Source organism: Cercospora kikuchii (genome assembly GCF_019650295.1).
Source record: "Cercospora kikuchii DNA, contig_00004, whole genome shotgun sequence".
Lineage (NCBI taxonomy): Eukaryota > Fungi > Ascomycota > Dothideomycetes > Mycosphaerellales > Mycosphaerellaceae > Cercospora > Cercospora kikuchii.
In genome coordinates, this window is record NW_025408585.1 from 1,785,309 (window position 1) to 1,803,697 (window position 18,389).

The following is an 18,389-nucleotide window of genomic DNA, read 5'->3' on the forward strand; positions in this document are numbered from 1 at the left end:
TGTGATAGACAGAATCATATAGTCGTCAATGGCGACTCAAACGCCCTTCTGTCGTTCGCACTGCCACTCCTTCCACCTTCCCTCCACAATGTCCTCGCTTTCAACCTCTCCACCAGGTGGCTTCTTCTCACTCGCCCGCGAACTCCGCGACCAAATCTACCTAGAGATCCTCCTCTCCACTCCGCCAGTCTCCCTCTCCCTCAGCAACCGCGTCCACCTCGAAGCGACCTGCCGTGCCCTTGCCGATGTCCTCCTGATAAACAAGCAATTCTCCCACGAATACCTCTCCCTCTCACTCAAACTGTCCACTCTCAAAATCTCCAACCACATTTCCTCCAACACCTTCTCGGACCTCGCCCCTCACCGCATCTTCTCCCCCGACGAGATAATCTATGTCGAACCCGGCACAACAGCAAGCTCCCTAAGCTCCAAACTCGCCCTGAAACCCCTCCCACCCCTCCCTACCCCCGCTCTCAAAATCCGCAACCTAAACTTCGACATCATCTGTTCCCGTTTCCGCACCCCAGGCTCCGAACTTTCCATCTTGGAAACTTGGACCGATGGGATCCTAAAACAGTACCCGTTAAAAGAACTCAAATCTTTGAAACTCGATGTCGCGGTTCAGGAGAATGAGGGTGGGGTGGGAGTTTGGGAATTGGAAAGTGAGATCTTGTGGAGTGGGAAATGGCTTCGTTTGAAAGGGATAAAAGGTTTGAGTATTTGGAGGGATGGGAGGGTTGGGGATTTGGGGGATGGAATCAGAGTGAGGAATAGTAGGAGGAAAAGAACGAAGGCGCTGGAGTGGGATTTTGTTGAGAGGAGGTTTGCGAAGCCTGCTGCTGATGGGAAGGGAGAGGGAGAGACTTGGATGGGAGTGCAGGGAAGGAATGTTTGGTTGAATACGGCGGTTTGATGTTGGTGGGTAATGAGAAGGGTTGTCGTTGTATGCGTGGGCGTTGATGAGGTTCTGGGTTCGAATTACACTTTGATGGATATCTCGAGCAGACATTGCAGGGGTTCTTTGAGGAATAGGGTGATATCAGAGGCCTGAGCAAGATCGATTTGAGGTGGCAGAATTGCTCGATTGTTCTTCATTTTTCGGTACATCGAGATGCGCGGTAGTGTTGTTTCGATGAGGAGGTATACAGCCTAGTGAGTAATGTGACCATCGTTTTCAATTCTATTCGTGCTCATCTACCTACTATGTGAACCTCTTCATGATGATTCGTCACCAATTTCATTGCCCTCTGATGCCATGCGGGTCACTGTTATCAGCGGCTTCCTCTGATCTTGCCCTCCATCGTGTCTCCGGCTCGTGGCACCGGGAGGGAGCCGCAGCCATGTCATCGGACATGCGCGCCGATTGCTACGCAGCATCGGTGCTGGGTAGCAGTTGTGACGCCAGGCGACTGGTGTCGGGAGCTGTTCCTCGGCTCTATGATTCACGGCGTATTGCACGTGGCGTTCTGATGCGGCTGTTGATATCCCATTGGCGATGAGACTATTTGCATGGGTCATGCACCATGAATCTGGCTCTCAGCCATCAAGCATGCCCGTCTCTCGGAGCTGTCGCATGATTTCTGGCTCCACGTACTTGCTGACTGTGACATCCTCACTCAGTCCCTTCCTCCTCCTTGTCTTAAGTACAAAGTCGCGTGCCGTAGCCTGCGCGCTAGCTGGCTCAAGCGGACGCAGCTTGACGCTCTTGTCCAGTGGGTCACCAGGTACCACCTGCCAGCGATCGAAGACGAGCGACACCGTAGCCTGCCCTTGGGTGTGAATGCGTAGATCTGTCTCGAAACCGAAGGAGTCGATGACAGGGATCAGACCTTGTACGCTATACAATGGCGTCCCAGGAATAGGTGCATCGCTCAATACATGGCCCCTTCTCCTGGCCAGTACAGTGTACAATGAGCTGACGCTGTTTGCAGGCCCGAGCATTGTGCATGAATACATTGGTTCCATTAATCTGGGACCAGCCATGAGGAACGATGAGTAACAAGCTCGACGTGCCGTAGGAATGATCTGACCGCCGCCGCGGAATATGGCTTCCGATGCGAGCTCAACGTCGGTGATCTTGAACTTGACATTCCGGATGGGCTCTTCACAGAGTGGTCCTTCTCGTGTTCCCCAGCTGAAGCCTTGACGAATCGTGTCTTTCACACTCCTAAGCACTTTTTGATCCACATCAGATGGCAGTGTATCGTTTTGCAGAATGTTTGGTCCCAGGTCTTCGGGTCCAAATGCCCAAATGTTTCGACTAGCAAGGATGTCATATCCATAGTTTTCCTCAAAGAATTTGCCGACTTTTCGTACAGGGTCTTTGATGCTGACTTTTCCAGATTCGATATCCTCCGCGATACCATCATCTAGTGGCTCAGCAACAAACGTCAGCTTGTTCTTCTTGTTGGGCGTCAAAGCATAGCACTTCATAGCACTCTGGTCGACACAAGTCTCGCAGAATCGTGTCACTGGATCTGAAATCTTGATCTCCATCTGTGCATACAGCTTGCGAAGGTCGTGTAAGACACAGTCCATATACAGCTCTCCTGTGCCGAGGACAACATGTTCACCGCTTTCCTCGACCTTTGTGGTGATCAGGGGGTAGGATTTGTTGATCTGACGCAGACCATTCAACATCTTCGGCAATTCGGAAGGATTGATTGGCTCGACAGCCACCTTAAAGACACTCTCAAAGAAGTGGGCGATCGGCTTGAAAATATATGCATCTTCGTCATCAGGTAGTTTTGGCGCAACAATGGTCGCAGTTTTCATGATGGAGTTATCCACACCGCCAAGCAGGACAAAGTTACCTGCAGGCATGCCTGACACAGGTACATTGTATCTGCTCTCTGCTATCCAGACCTGCTCGATAGTGGCGTTGACCATGTCCTCCTCGTCATCGATACTGTAGTTCTCGCCAAGGACTCGAACGGATTGACCAGGCTTTGCAGTTCCACTCATCACTCGTCCGAAGCTGTGGAAGCCTTGTGCGTCTTGAGTGTTGAACAACTTGGTTACATGGACAACCAAAGGACCCTCGGGGTCACATTCGAGCATCGATTGAGCTGTCTTAGTATCCAAGGGGCCAGTGTAGTACTTCTCCAGCTTCTGCTTTGCCCCTTCGACCGGTGATGGGACGTGCTCAACGATCATATCCACGAATCCAGTGGCTGGACCAAAGAATTGCGCACATACCATACTGAGCAGATCTTTGGCATTTGCTTTCAACTGACTGGGTTTGAGAGATATCCCGAGCGAAGCAAGTGTCTTCTTGAGGTTCTCCGGAGACTCGGAAACAGTATGGGAGTAAAGCTTGTAAATCGGTTCCAGGACAAAGTGGACAAAACTTCGCTTCGCACGCTCTTCCACACCTCTTCTGGTGAACTTGCGTGATTCAGGGTTGTAGTAGATGTCGCCCCATAGACGTCTGCTGAATTCTTTCACATCGAACCCCGCGCTGGGGTAGTTCTCGGCGTACATTGTCGCAAAGCTAGGTAGTGTGAAACACCACTCCATGCTACTGCATGCAAAAGCGACATTGCCCTTCTCTGGGCTCACACGGAACTTCTCTCCTCGCCCAGGAATGGTGTTCTCGATATGTGTGTTAACTTGTTCGACCACATGCTTCAGCTTGAAGTAGGCATCCGTTGGAGGCAATTTCAGCTCCAGCATCAGCCGATCGACTTTGTTGACGAGGAGTACGAGAGGGAGTCCGGCAAGTACAGCGTGCTTGATCGCAAGTTCTGTCTGCACCTGCACGCCCTCTACCACGTCCACAACCAAGACGACACCATCGACCAAGCGTAGGGATGCGGCCACTTCGTCTCCAAAATTGACATGTCCCGGTGTATCCAAGATGTTCAGTAAATGTGTCTTGCCCTTGGTGCCCTGTAGCAACAGGCTCATTGGGCTGGCCTTTACTGACAGCCCTCGTTCGCGTTCTAGGATGTGTGTGTCGGTATACTTAATCGTCTCGTCGCGCGCCTTGCCGGTCTTGCCCTCCATAAATTTAGAAATGTCGTGCGTTTGAGCGACAAGCATGTCCATAATACTCGTCTTTCCATGATGCAGATGGCCGCATAGGGCAATGTTCCTTATTTGCTCGGGAAATCCTAGAAGATCTGCCATAAACCCACGATCGAAATACACCTGTGGCAAGTCGTCCTCCTCAATTGTGAATTTCTTCTTTTCCACTGGTGCAACGATTGGCTGTTGCAGCGTTTGGGTATCTTCTTCCTGCACCAGCGTCTCGACATCGGGTCCATAGATTTGAGAGGCGGATGGGTAGTACTGCTTGTCTTCGTGCAAAACGACAGCATTGGACGGCCCTTCATCGTCAATGTCCATCAACTCCTGGCCGGTCGTCGCCTGTGGCTCGTCCGCATCATCGTCGAGGTATTGCGCGCCATCGTTCGCGCCCGAGTCTTGCTCTTCCTCGCTTTCCACATCCTCACCGATGTAGTTGCCGAACTCGTCGTAGAGATCGTCCATGATGGCGATTCCAGTGGTAAGTGAGCGACGCGGATTGCTATTGTCGTCGTCGCCGTCGACGTCGCCGCTGGCGCATGCACGCGACTGAGCTACACTTTTTCGACGGCAGCGGCAGAAAGTTAGGCCGCGCGGGCCGAAGCGAGGCAGAGCCCCACACGAAACCCCGATGATTAACGTGTTTGATAAGCATGTGAATCAGATAGGCATGTGCATCAACTTTACGAGGTAGATAACTTTGATTCTTGATATCTTATGCTATAGGTGTCAGAACTACCTCAAAGATGGATCAATTGAATGCTCAGAAGTTACTCTATCTAATAGACAACCTCTTGAGTTGTGTCCTTGGACACCACACTTGCTGCAGGTTGGTTTGGCTCTTGGCTGTCTCTCAATCTGACTAACCAACTCCATTGCTATTTGAGCCTGTGACTGAGCCATGTCTCTGGCAGCCAATTCATCAGTGTCAAGGCCAAGTGTTAGCTTAATCTTCTTCCTTGGGGCTCTATGAGACTGTAATTCCTTGATAATAGTCTTCATATTGTCATGTTCACCCTGGAGTAATGTCATAGCAGCCTGTGACCTTTTTAACCCTCTTGACAACCTGTCCACTGCCTCAATAATTGAGGTTGGTGAGCTGTTTTGATGCCTAGCAATCCTAGCCTTGATTTTGCCTGTATGCCTCTCAATCTGCCTTGGATTCTGAGGGGTATTCTGTGTATCTGATGAACATAGTGGTGGTGGAGTTGGTGTTTTGTAACGCAGTGTCAGCTTGGACAGCACAGCCTGTGGATCGAGTGGTAACAAGCCTGAGCCTCTAAAGGCACCTCTGATCGTGTTTGGAGTAAATGCAGCTTCATAGGCAGGCCTGAGTTGTGGTAGGAAGTCTTCTTTGATCAGGCTGTAGTATCCAACCATGCCAAGCCTTTGGATTCTGGCTGAATATGCCTTCTTTAATGGACCAAAACAGCCAACATCCAAAGGCTGTAGCAAGTGAGAGGAGTGTGCAGGCATACAGAGGGTAATAATGCCTTGTTCCTCACAGAATGACTCAAACTCTGGTGTCATATGGCTGTCATGGCCATCCAGAATCAAGAGCCTCTTCTGACCAACAGTTCTGTGCTTGGTATAGTCATCAAAGTGCTGAATCCATGCTATTCCATGGTTATAGGAAGTCCAGCCTTTAGGACTAACTCCAAGCTTCCAGTTTGGTGGTAGGTGTTTGAACCAGGCTCTGTTCATTTCCTTGCCAGAGAAGATAACATATGGAGGCACTGACCAGCCTTCTGCATTAATACAGGCAATGACTGTGTGCCACTGCGTTGAATCAGAAACCAAGGCCTTAGGTCGTTGCCTACGCTCTGTAGCAGTAACAACTATGGTATTCTGACAGTGTCCAAGCCTGAATCCACTCTCATCAAAGTTGTATATGTCGTGCTCTGTAATTCCATGGAAGGCTATCATGTTTTGAACCAGTGTAAACCACTCTGAGATAACCCCTGGATCCTCATTCTTTGCCCTTTGGCTTGATAACCTCCGTGATAGCCTTGTTTCCAAGCCTGGATAACGATTGACAAAGTTATGAGCCCATCTTTGGCCAACCTCTTGTCCATTCCGTGCCTTGGTTATTGAGGACGCCCAGCTTCTGATTACAGCCTGTGTTGGCGAGTAACCACGTGAATCTAGGTCCAGAATCTTCTGATAAACTACCTCCTCTTCTACCGGAGTCAAGGCTCTGTTCGTTGGCGGTGTACCAGTCTTTGGAGCCGTACCATGGAGTCTGCGGTTGACGGTAGAATATTTGACTCCGTAGGCGGCTGCAGCGCGTCGCACGCTTGGAAATCGACCTGACAGGTAATCACGAACAGCATTCTGAATACACTCTTCGTTTGGAGGTGCCATCGCGTAAAATGGTGGAATAATGGACGCGTTTAGTAATGGTGGTGGATACGAGATGGAAGTTGATGCACATGCCTATCTGATTCACATGCTTATCAAACACGTTAAACAGCTGAGCTCTCAGATTGTTTGGTGGGATGGTACGATTCGGTCGGTGAAGAGAACAATTTATTGCTCTCAACAAAGGACTTTTTCTCACTTCCTCTCTCTCGCCACACTTCGAAATCTCGTCCACTACTGCACAGTTCACATTTCCAGCAGCCATGGCTCCTCCAAAACCAGTCTACATCCTCTCAGCAACCAGAACTCCAGTGGGAGCATTCCAAGGCTCGCTGGGTTCGCAGTCAGCCATTGAGCTTGGTACCGTTGCTATCAAGTCTGCAGTTGAGCGTGCAGGCATCAAGCCCGAAGAGGTGCAGGAAGTCTTCTTCGGCAATGTGCTCCAAGCAAACTTGGGCCAAAACCCAGCCAGACAATGCACAATTCACGCTGGCCTTCCCGAGTCGACAGAAGCGACAACGATCAACAAGGTCTGCGCCTCCTCGATCAAAGCCATGTCGCTGGCTGCAGCTACCATTCTCACCGGCGAGGTCGACGTCATTGTCGCTGGTGGAACTGAGAGCATGTCGAACACACCACACTACTTGCCGACGCTGCGGAATGGAGCAAAATTTGGTGACCAGACACTCGTCGATGGTGTGTTGAAGGATGGCTTGACCGATGTGTACAAGAACGAACACATGGGTCTGCAGGGAGAAGAGTGTGCAGACGATCACGGATTCAGCCGACAGGATCAGGACGAATACGCGATTCGAACTTACAAGAAGGCAATTGCGGCCACTGAGGCGGGCTGGTTCAAGGAAGAGATCACACCGGTAACAATCAAGGGCACGAGAGGTGAGTAACATTTGCCAACGTGGGCATAACGCTACAAAAGTGGAGGCCCATCGTTATTCGCAGTGAAAATGCTGACTCTCGATCAGGCAAGCCAGATACCGTTGTTGAAGTGGACGACGAACCCAAGAAATTCAACGAGGAAGGCACAAAGAAGCTGCGATCAGCATTCAAGAAGGATGGTACCGTAACAGCTGCCAATGCCTCACCGTTGTCTGATGGTGCGGCCGCAACAGTCTTGGCGAGTGAGGAATACGTGCAAAAGCATGGCTTGAAGCCCATTGCAAAGATTCTTGGCTGGGGAGACGCTGCTAAGAACCCATCAAAATTCACCACCGCGCCCGCTCTTGCAGTGCCCAAAGCATTGAAGCACGCCGGGATCAACCAGGAGGACGTCGATGCTTTCGAGATCAACGAGGCTTTCTCCGTCGTCGCGCTTGCCAACATGAAATTGTTGGGCGTGAGCGAGGACAAGGTCAATATTCACGGTGGTGCAGTGGCCCTCGGTCACCCGTTGGGTGCATCCGGTGCACGCATTGTCACTACACTTCTGGGTGTCTTGCGTGAGAAGAAGGGCAAGATTGGTGTAGCTGGCATCTGCAATGGCGGTGGAGGTGCCTCCGCAATCGTCATCGAACGGCTCGACGTATAAGTCGGATTGTTTGCGAACAGCAGGCGACAACAAAAGCATCGAATATACCCCATAGAGTAAGTCGGCCTCGGGGCCGATAGCGAGATATGACGAAGTCTTGTCAGAACCATCTACTCCACTCCTCCCCCAGCTCGATCACCAAAACTCCCAATTGCGACTTCACTCTCAAGGGTCTCCCAGCCAATTTGTCTTAGCAGAGGTCCCATCTTCTTGGCGTATCAAAGGTGTTCCACAGCGGGGACGACTGCGGCCGACATCTTCTCTCAAATGAGAAGTTGCATCTGCTAAGCGAAGAACATCCGCTGGTGTCCGATTTTGAAGCATCAATCGTGTTGCGCGCATGAGCTCGAGAGTTTCTGTTTGATCGATGATCGCGCGATTACTCAAAAGTGCAGCATCACTCGAGCATCAACCTTGCCGTACCAAGCAATGATTCGTGAACGGACCAGTTGTTACTGTCGTAGATCTTACTGCGGTGGAACATGGTTATTCACCCGAATACCATGCATCATCTCGAAAAGGCAGTTGCATCGTCGTAATTGTGAACATCCATTAGCTCCCGTCGACATAGAAGCAATCGTTCTGCGTCGCAACGGTCGTATCGATGACCCTAGGTTAGATGTCCCAGCTACCGTGAGCACTGGCACGGTCAGGCAACACTTTTCCCGGTCCTGCTGACCCTCGTACATCTTTAGTGCCACCACAAGCCAGTGGCACAACAGGGCGTCCCGCTTCCGGTGGCGCTGGTCAAACTGCTCGAAGTAGATGTTGCATACCAACAACCACCGACATACACTAGCGGCCGAGGCTTACCAGACAATCAACATCCTCCTCTCATTCTCACAAAGTTGATCCTCTTTAGCACGTGCCTGTGCCGATTCAGACCAGACCAGGACTGATGTTGTGGAGGCCCTGCATGAGAGCCGCTGAGCCGCATGGTACGATGCCGTCATGTTACGAATTGCCAGGCCCCTCCAGCACCAACGTGCACTCGCCCATTGTGTTGCATCCCAGAAAACGGAGAGACTTTGGCAATCACTCAGCATTCATGCAATTGCCCTTTCGGACAGTACCGTGATGTGACGCTTAATTGTCGGGAGGTGTTCGAGGAAAGGATGGCGGCTACGTACTACGCACGTATGCACGTCCGCATGACCAGGTATCTTGAGTCGAGCAATTGCTCAAAGCGGAAGTTGCCTCTCGCCACTTGACCAGGTTGTCAATTGACTACGTATTGTGTTTGTCTTCCAGGGTGCAGACGTAGGGTAGAGTGACACGTTGAGACAGAAGTGTTGTTGGCAAATTTCACCATGAGGCATGTAGTCGTGTCCTAGCGCGAATGCAGAATATGCTGATCAATGATCAAGATGAACGCTCGTTGTTCACGAGCGAGGGAGCACAAAATTCCGGTTCAATTGCAATCGTCAACAGCTCGGGATGAGTAATCCCGATCTCCGCTCACATCCGCAAATGGACTCTGATTTATTTTACCTCCTAGCTCTTACGTGCGTCTCCTTACATTTCCACATCACCTCCTGTTGCGGCCACAGTAGAAATGCAGATTTTCGCCGCTCCGGGCGCTCTTGCACAACAATAACGAACAGTTGGATGAAGCTAATGACCACAGGAAGCCAAGTCTAGAAGATCGGATGACGGGAGCACTTGATGAGTTACTACAGAGCATTACAGTGAATACTGGACCGGACACGAATACGCAGGGCTTCTCTTCTCCCTCCTGGCATACGACCTTCCTCTGGACTTTCACATCGCCACGGTTGCAGTCACTTATTCCGGGCAGTCGCTCGCACAAGCACGGCCGTCAGAGCAGCAGCCGCAATTCCAGCCACCTCCGAACCCGCAAGAGGCAAGGCAGATCCAGCAAGCAGCAGACTGGCGCTTTAGGATCTCGCCGCTGGTGTCAGCCATGGTGCGGCGAAAGAGTTCCATTGTCCTGTCAGCATCTACAGGACGAATGTTAGTCATCTTGTCATGACGATTATGTTGTTGCGATGCTCGGAGACGTACCACGCTTGGTGATGACACCGACAGCGGCATCTGGCGATGGAGCGGCCATGACAGAGCCGAGAGTGGCAACGAGAGCGAAGATTGTGGTGACTGAGTAGGGTCAGTATTGCATCTCAGTGTGCAGACACCAGAGTCTTACGCTGCATCTTGGATGGTAGGGGCGGAGTATTCGGTATCGCTGGATTGGAGCTTTGCTGTGTTTGTTGCCGCTTCGTGCAGGTCTACTGATGGCGATGCAGCAGATCTTTATACGAACAATCGGCCGCTGGTGACACGCCTGCCTGCCTTCACTGACTGAGCAATGCTCGCCAGATGTCAGTCTCCTCGCTTCGCTGCTCCCAAGATGGTACTAGAGACATCCAATATCCGCCATAGGCCGTCGAACAGCGACGATACGAGGTATGACCGAACACCTAACGAGTATGAATGAACCACCAGACGGAAATCATAAAGTCCTCTGTTATAAATCATACTACAACCCCGCAGCCGAGCAATGGCACAGGCCAAACTGCGGCGGCTTCTCTCTTACTAGCGATGCGCTGCCATCATTGCATGTCTCGGAGGACGCATCGGAACTATAGCACGCGTGTTCGTGGAGGCTGCTAGACACACACGCGCTGCACCAGCGATTCGCATCTGCACAGCATGAAGATTGTGGTGCACATATTCCCCCGACATTTGCTTAGGCACTGCGTACCTCTACGGTCGCTGCGTTGTCTGAAAAGCACTCATAGGCATTGCGAAGTATGGACAAGACGTGCTGCAGCCACGCGTTTCAACGGACTTCCTCCCATAAGCTACAGTCACAGCACGGAACTTTTCAGGTTAAGACGCTATCTGCAAAACCGGGACAATTTGGACCAATGGATGTCGCTACCATGCTTCTCGTGCAGCTGCTCTTCAGTGCCACGTGCAACACTTCTAGAGAACGACGCCACTATTGGCTTCATCTGCTAGCCACGAAGGCCGAATATGCGCGGCGCGCACTCAAAACACCCAATCCGCCGATCACAACTCGCTTGCTGGTAGTAAATACAGCAACCACCGGAGACCCCACCGGAAAAGTCTCTTGTCGAGCATCGTTGCCACGGAAAATAAGGAAAACAAGTGTTGCTTAGTTGTGCTAAGCTTAAGGGCATCCTGGCCATGGACCGGGTATGCCCCGGAATTCTTGTCTCGTGCGGAGGAGCGTGAATCTCGGCATAAAGCGCACGTACACTTTCGATGGCCAGCGCACTCGGTACGTTGTGCCACTGATGCCGACGACCAGCTGTAGGCGCTCTCTGCGATCGCGCTCGGCATCCCGAACAGGGCAAAGCGCGCGGCAAAAACCACAATCTAACATATTCGATATGAAGGTCATGCAGGATCTAGCACCCTCCCTACTATTCTGCCTGCACTGTCAGACAGAAGTAGGACGACCACATCGATCGGCACATGTCGCTTTGTCTGAGACACGCTCGTAGACTTGACGTTACCGTGGAACCTGTGTCTGCTCACGATCGTACAGTGGCTGGCCTCCCCGACCGAAGTTGTCTCTGAGCACGGAGCGGCGGTGTAGAAGTCCAGCGACAAGTCATCAGACCTCCACCGCCTGCCCTCAAGCGCCTTTGGTAATGATCTTGTTCTGAGCTAGCCGTACGATACAATACTGGAAGGACCGTGCGCAGATTTGCAATCACTACTCTGGCCAAACACGGGTAGTCCCGGCCTTCGGTTACTCAACACTCTCCGACTCGGACTGGAATGACAGCACACACGTACATCCACTTCAGTGAGGTCATATCGACCAATCGTTGTTCCTCGTGGGCATGGATACGGAGAGCCGAGAATCCAGGATTGATTCCAAGGAAAAGGCGGTGTTCACACCGAACTGTAAAGCTCGAATTTTTGACTACGCCTCGTTTCGCTTCCATGTGCGAATTCAGACCAACCCCACTTGCAAACGAGCGCCGGAAAAGCGAGCAGAGAAGCATGTGCACAATTTGGACTTGCGTCAATATGGAGTCAACATGGAGTGGAACCACTGGTGCTCATGCGATAAGGTTTAGTCGCATTCACTTGCCGGTCACAGCTGTGGTGGCCGCGGAAGTTCCAAAGGAAATTCGTACAAAGACGTTGCGGGATATTACACAGTGGCCAGAAGTTCGGATGCCCGTCAGGTCAAACTCATCGAAAGGATCGGCCAGGAAAATGTCTCGTGCCCAGGCTACCTCTTGCCTCCACAAAGGTCTATGCAATCTATATCCTGAAGAGGACTCCAGTGGATCCAGCGTTTCACTCACCAGCTTCTTGCTTGTTGGTGGGCTCCCTTCGACATCGACATGATTTAGCATGCTGCTTTATGCCTCATTGATTGGAATGTGGTCAGAAAAGAGTGGCACTTGCCATTGCGATCCAGGGTAATTAGTAGAGTCTGTCCGCACTGTCTGTGGACGATCGCCAGCATGCTTCTCCTCGGAGTTTCTGAATTGCTGAAGATGTTGGAGGTAGCAAGGTTGAAGGTGAACATGGGAGAATCTGTTCCCATGAAAAGCAGGCAATGCAAATCTGAGCCAGTGGGCATGTTGCAGTGGGTCGTCCAGATCTAGATGTACCAGGAGCTACGCCTGGGCGTATGACAACGAGTAATGCAATCACACAGATGCCCTTGCATACCAAAGCCACGCGAACCATGTACTCACAGCAATCGGCAGGAAAAGCAAATGCCCAAATGCTGAAAGAGGATATCGCACTGCCGTAAAGTTGACAATCTACTAGCGTGAAGACGAACGCGACCAGTCAGATATGTCGTTCGCGAGCGATGATGTCGATGTATCAGGTGAGCAGCAGTATCGTGAGTTTAGTGATCAGAAAACAGTTGTTGCAAAGCAACGCCAAAGTCTGGTACACCTCATGTCCTGTCTGACTACCCCATTCGGCGAATCCAGGATTGCCTAGAAGCAACAAGTGCCGCAAAGACTTGGCGAACGAGCTGGAAGAAACGGATGGCGGAGATCATCGCAAATCGAACCTAAAACAGCAGACGCACACAGCAGAGTGTACTATGATCTATGCCCAGGGCAATCACCCAAGGATCATTGTGCAGGTTGAATGCAGGCATGAAGTGCAGAATGATGGCCGCCAAGCTGGCCGCTCCCAAACAGGCTTTTGGTGCAATCGCCCAACGTGGCACTTTGACCGGAGATCACAACACCTCATCGCTCATCTCTCATGTCTCCGACTTCATCCATCGTATTCACCGTGGCTGACCGCGTCTTCGCAGACATGGAACCTTTCGATGCTGGACTCGATGTGCAAGCATACCTTACCAGATATCGCTAGATGCATATACGGGTCTAGACTTTGAGCCCTAACGCCACCGCGGAGCCCGCGATACTCCAGAACAAAAGCATGAAGTGCGTAGTGTCGTTCTTCTGGTCCTTGCCAGGAAGATCGCAGTTAAAGGAACAAGAAATATAACACTGCACCGGAGATGCCACAGCAGTAGTGCGGGCGAGGAGTCGAGGCCGGCCGCCACTTTTACACCTCACAATCTGATCGCGCGGCCGCGGAACTCTTTTCCAACCTGCTGATATTGATTCTGCCCGCGCAGGGCGGACACATGGTGCGGGCAGCACCCATGCTGTGGTGATACAACGTGATACCAGGTCCTCACCATCACCGTTGGTCATTTCCTCCCAGAGCCTAACGGATGTTCCTCCTTCCGAGCCGGAATGTGCAGTGGTGAGCTGGAGTCTGACATTCATGGCTTGCGGAGACATATCCGCGGGCCCGAAAACTACTCTGCCCTGCTCTGCACTCTGCTTGCCCTGAGAGGCTTTTCGATGCCGTCTCGTAGTGGAAAATATGCTGGCTCATGGCTTCAGCAATCGTGTTCTGTTCGTTCACAACAGCGGCAAGCTAACGGTTGTCTTGGCTTGGCAAGGCTACTGGTATGTGGCGAGCTGAAAGGTTGCAGCCATGGCGTTTTTGTGGCGAGCAGTCGGTGAAAACTCCGGGTGTGGTTCTTTGCGATGGCGATGGAGACGATGTCATTCTTTGGTAGACCTACGGTATGCTGATATGATGGTTAGATGACCGACTTGCCGAAGTCCGCGCAAGAAGATTCTTCAACAGCATAACGCTTCGCTGCATAACAGAAGGCCTAAGCGCATTGCGACAAAGAAGCTGGTTCGTAGTTGCATTCGATGGTTCACATGAACAAAATAGCCGACGCCTCTTCAGCCCACTGCAAGCCACGACTGGAGTGCGTCTGTAGCCCAACAATCTAGATCATGGTGGCTGAAGGCTTCTGGTATCTGGAACATGATCGATACCATCAACTATCGTTTGACAACGAGCTTCAGTAGTCCTTACCAGCACCTCGTCGGCATCGCCGATAGAGCATGATGAATTTCTGGTCTAGAACGAACGCCAGCTCACAACCCTATCCTGTGCCCCACCATCTAGCACGAAACAGGAAGTTGACGAGAGAACCGCATCCACAAAAGGCACGCAACATCTTGCTTCATTCTCCTGATTTAGTCTGGCTCGCAAGCCAGTCGCCAAAAATATCACTCACCAAGATCTAGACGCTCTGAAACGTGGTTTCGACCGACGCGAATTGCGATCCTCCAAACGTTCGTCCATCGATGGCGATGGCTCTAGATGCTACGAGGCGGAATCGCGGTGATGACAGAAGTTCTACTCTGGCGGACACTAACGGATGTCCTGCCAAGCTCGGTGAGACCGAACAGTGGCGAGCTGAAAGACGAGTCGTGGTGCGACAGGGGCGACTGAAGGCGTTGGCTAGATTCTTGCGGTGCGTGTATGCGATGCAACGGAGCGAAGCAAGAGGAAGGCAACACGGATGGGGAAGTCAGGACGTTCTTCGCAGAGCGACTCTGCGTCTACTGCCACTCTGCATGTCCGACGGACATGTTCAGCAAGAAGTCTTGATGACAAGGAGTCCAGCTGTGCATCTCAAGAGACTCCCAACTTCACATTCTCACCAAGCACGGCATCAACCTGCGCTCCAGCGGCTCCAAGATAGCCTTCCGGTCTACACAGCTCCCTCAGCGCCTCCTCGTCCAGGACCTTCATTACCTCATCCCTCGCCGTCAACTCATCGAACAACGTCCTCTCCGACCCCGTACTTTCAATCGTCTGCTTACAAGCCTCGTAAACCACATCATGCGCCCTTTGCCTCCCAATAAATCTCGCCAACTCCATCATCACACTCTCCGCCACAATCAAGCCCCTCGTAGAGTCCAAATTCCTCTTCATCGAGTCCACATTGACGACTAGCCCCGAAAGCGCAAAGTTTGCCTGCGAGAGCGCTCCTACGACCAGAACAAAGGATTCAGGCACAGCAGCCCACTCTAAATGCCACGGCCCTGTCGCACGTTCAAAATCCGTGATCATCGCATCGAGACATAATCCCGCATTTGCGCGAAGCATTTTCGAAGCTGCGAGGATGACTTCGGAGCTGATAGGATTGCGTTTCTGCGGCATGGTGCTGGAGGCTCCGCGGTGAGGGACAAAAGGTTCGCTGACTTCGTTGAATTCGTTCGAGGACATGATGATGAGGTCTGTGGCGAGTTTGCCGAGGCTGCCGCCGATGAGAGCGAGGAAGTTGACGACTTCGGAGATGTTGTCGCGGGAGGTGTGCCACGTGATACTGGGATTTGAGAGGTTCAGATTATGGGCTAATTGAGCCCGGACGGAGAGAGATTTTGCGGAGTCTGAGCCTAGAGATGCAAGCGTTCCTGCTGCTCCGCCGAATTGGACGAGGAGGCAACGGGGACGCAGTTCGTAGAGGCGGGAGAGGTGACGTTGAAAGTTGGAGAGGTAGACGGCACACTTGTACCCGAATGTGACTGGGAGCGCATGTTGGAGGTGAGTCCGCCCTGCCATAGCCGTGTCTCGATGTTGTTCTGCGAGCGAGGACAAGGTTTTGATGGTGGTTTTCAACTGTTCTTCAACAAGAACCAAGCACGCTTTTATCTGCAGAATGGCGGCCGTGTCCTGGATGTCTTGTGTCGTGGCACCCCAGTGAACATATTTTCCAGCATCTTCTCCGCATGCTTCAGAAAGCTGCCGAACTAATGGTAGAATCGGATATCCCACGATATCGGTCTCTTTAGCGAGGCGGTCGTGATCGAGCCGGACAGTGCGAAGTGCTTTGGCAATGTCGATAGCAGCCTGTCCAGGTATAATTCCGCACTCTGCTTGTGCCTGGGCTAGTTGAAGCTCCACTTCCACGCAGCATTCCAGGTATTTGGAGTCTTCGAATACGTCTCGAGCTGCTTGCGTGCCGAAAAGGTTTTTGAAAAGGAAGGAGTCGATTGCGCTGACCGGCATACTGAGTCTGCTGTTACTCTGTCAATGGTATAGTGGACTTGGAATAATTGTAATGAGAAACGCAAGAGAGTTGAAGATGGTAGTGGAGCACAGGTTGAATGGAGCTCCATGGCGATATCGGCCTGCTACTTCATCCTCGCCTGCATTTGGCAGAAATGCTCTCATTCCAGAGTCGTGGCAAGGTACGATGCTGATAATGACGGCGAACACTTCATGTTTTCGATGCCAGCAAAAAGCAGGTATGCATCTCCGTGAAGCAGATGATATCGGGCTGAAGTTCCAGATGGTCAACCGAAAGAAAGGTGCACTGCCAAGGATCGAGCTCTTCCAACCAGTGATATCTTCGGAGTCGAGAACTCGCCGTTACTGCAATTTAGGAGTATTGTATTCGAGCGATGTGACCATTGCTGTCCATACCGGCTTCATGCCGATGTCTGTTCATACCACAAAAGGAGATGCAGTGTCGGCAGACGGCACATTCAATGCCAAGCAGGAGTTTCACGTGCGGGGACCAAAATAACAGCCAATGACGCACGCTCGGCGTTTAGCGGCGGATTGAGCATGCATGCTGACACGCCGACGCCGCCTGCGAACGTTGTTTGTTCCTGGCAACAGGCAGACGTTTGGCCAACACGATCGCTTTCTCTTCAACCCTTCCAATGTGTCCCGACACGACGGTGGCGTCTCTACAGTAATCCTCACCACGCCGCCCCCTCCCACCGCCGCAATGGGCGACCAAGAACACTACTCCTCCACTGCCCGCGCCCTCGCCGCTCAGTACAACGACTCCGACGACGATGAGCCCATCAATCCGTCCTCCATCGGCACGCGCAATGCTCCTACCTGGTCGCGTCGCTCGCTCGAATCCCCCACCTCCAGCACATCCCGTCGTCCCTATCGACGCCGGGACAAATATATGACCCTACTCGGCCAATACTCAACCCGCGGCCAGCAGCTATGGAACTCCCTCACACCAGCGCAAAGAACTCTCACCGTCATCGCCCTCGTCCTGATAAACGTCCTAGTCATCCTCGCCCTCGTCTTCGGCGAACGCATCTTCCACCTCCTCGCCCCAGCCGCCAAACGCTGGCGCGAAATGCCTGCCGGCTGGCTCATCCTCTGGATCATGACCTTCTTCGTCTCCTTTCCTCCAATGATCGGATATAGTACCTGCGTCACCATTGGAGGGTTCGTCTTCGGCATGCCCGGCTGGTTCATCCTTGCCTCGGCCACAATCGTAGGCTCGACATGCTCCTTCATCGTCTCTCGAACGGTCCTCAAAAATTTCGTATCGCGCATGACGGAGAAGAATACACAATTTGCTGCGCTATCTCTCGTCCTGAAGCACGACGGAATAAAACTACTCATTCTGGTACGACTTTGTCCTTTGCCGTACAGTTTCAGCAACGGAGCTATAAGCACGATTCCGACAGTGACGTGGCAGAATTTCATGTTGGCAACGGCGATTGCGAGTCCGAAATTGTTATTGCATATTTTTGTTGGGAGGCAACTGGGCGTGATTGCCGAGTCTGGAGATAAAATGTCCTGGGGAACGAAAATGGTTAGCTATACGACTATGGCGATTGGGATCGCCGTAGGCATTGGGACAGGATATTTGATATATTCACGGACAGCAGCGAGAGCGGCTGTCTTGGAGGCCGAGGAGATTGCGGCTGCTGGGCAGAGTGGCAGGATTCGAAGAACGAGTACGGGAGGCACCGAATATGTGGACGATGAAGCTGTCGAGGCGGGGTTCGGCGGTGGGGCGGCGGATATAGTGAGGCAAAGGCAGAGTGATGTTTCATTGCACACAACGTATGAGCAAGACTTGGAAAGAGGTGGGGCATATCGCGATGAGTTTACGGATGATGAGGATGCTACAGAACGGGACGTCTTCGACTCTGGGGAAGGCGAGACGGATGATGAAAGCACTGTTAAACGAAAGGGCTCAGGGTGACGATTTGGATAGAGATAGATGTATGAAGTGAACGATTCTCCAAATGGACCTGGAATTCGCATTCATTCGCAATCGCTAATTTCCATAGCACTGAAAGGGTATTTGCACAAATCAAAATACGGCTAA

At 51.9% G+C, this 18,389-nt stretch overlaps 5 protein-coding genes across 5 annotated transcripts; 3 read left to right on the plus strand and 2 right to left on the minus strand.

Annotated features, from left to right (window-relative positions):
* Positions 1 to 88: 88 nt before the first annotated feature.
* On the plus strand, positions 89 to 913 carry CKM354_000693300 (uncharacterized protein; the record flags this gene model as incomplete). The annotated part of the gene is made up of 1 exon (XM_044802268.1): positions 89 to 913. The coding sequence occupies one exon, from the start codon at positions 89 to 91 to the stop codon at positions 911 to 913; it is 825 nt and encodes a 274-aa protein (XP_044658203.1).
* A 623-nt stretch (positions 914 to 1,536) lies between these two features.
* Positions 1,537 to 4,494, minus strand: CKM354_000693400 (uncharacterized protein; the record flags this gene model as incomplete). The annotated part of the gene is made up of 1 exon (XM_044802269.1): positions 1,537 to 4,494. The coding sequence occupies one exon, from the start codon at positions 4,492 to 4,494 to the stop codon at positions 1,537 to 1,539; it is 2,958 nt and encodes a 985-aa protein (XP_044658204.1).
* A 2,159-nt stretch (positions 4,495 to 6,653) lies between these two features.
* On the plus strand, positions 6,654 to 7,936 carry CKM354_000693500 (acetyl-CoA C-acetyltransferase; the record flags this gene model as incomplete). Its single annotated transcript, XM_044802270.1, has 2 exons — positions 6,654 to 7,287; positions 7,374 to 7,936. The coding sequence occupies 2 exons, from the start codon at positions 6,654 to 6,656 to the stop codon at positions 7,934 to 7,936; spliced, it is 1,197 nt and encodes a 398-aa protein (XP_044658205.1).
* A 6,990-nt stretch (positions 7,937 to 14,926) lies between these two features.
* Positions 14,927 to 16,306, minus strand: CKM354_000693600 (uncharacterized protein; the record flags this gene model as incomplete). Its single annotated transcript, XM_044802271.1, has 1 exon — positions 14,927 to 16,306. The coding sequence occupies one exon, from the start codon at positions 16,304 to 16,306 to the stop codon at positions 14,927 to 14,929; it is 1,380 nt and encodes a 459-aa protein (XP_044658206.1).
* A 727-nt stretch (positions 16,307 to 17,033) lies between these two features.
* On the plus strand, positions 17,034 to 18,263 carry CKM354_000693700 (uncharacterized protein; the record flags this gene model as incomplete). The annotated part of the gene is made up of 1 exon (XM_044802272.1): positions 17,034 to 18,263. One exon carries the CDS (start codon positions 17,034 to 17,036, stop codon positions 18,261 to 18,263), a length of 1,230 nt encoding a protein of 409 aa, XP_044658207.1.
* Between the last annotated feature and the right edge of the window lie 126 nt (positions 18,264 to 18,389).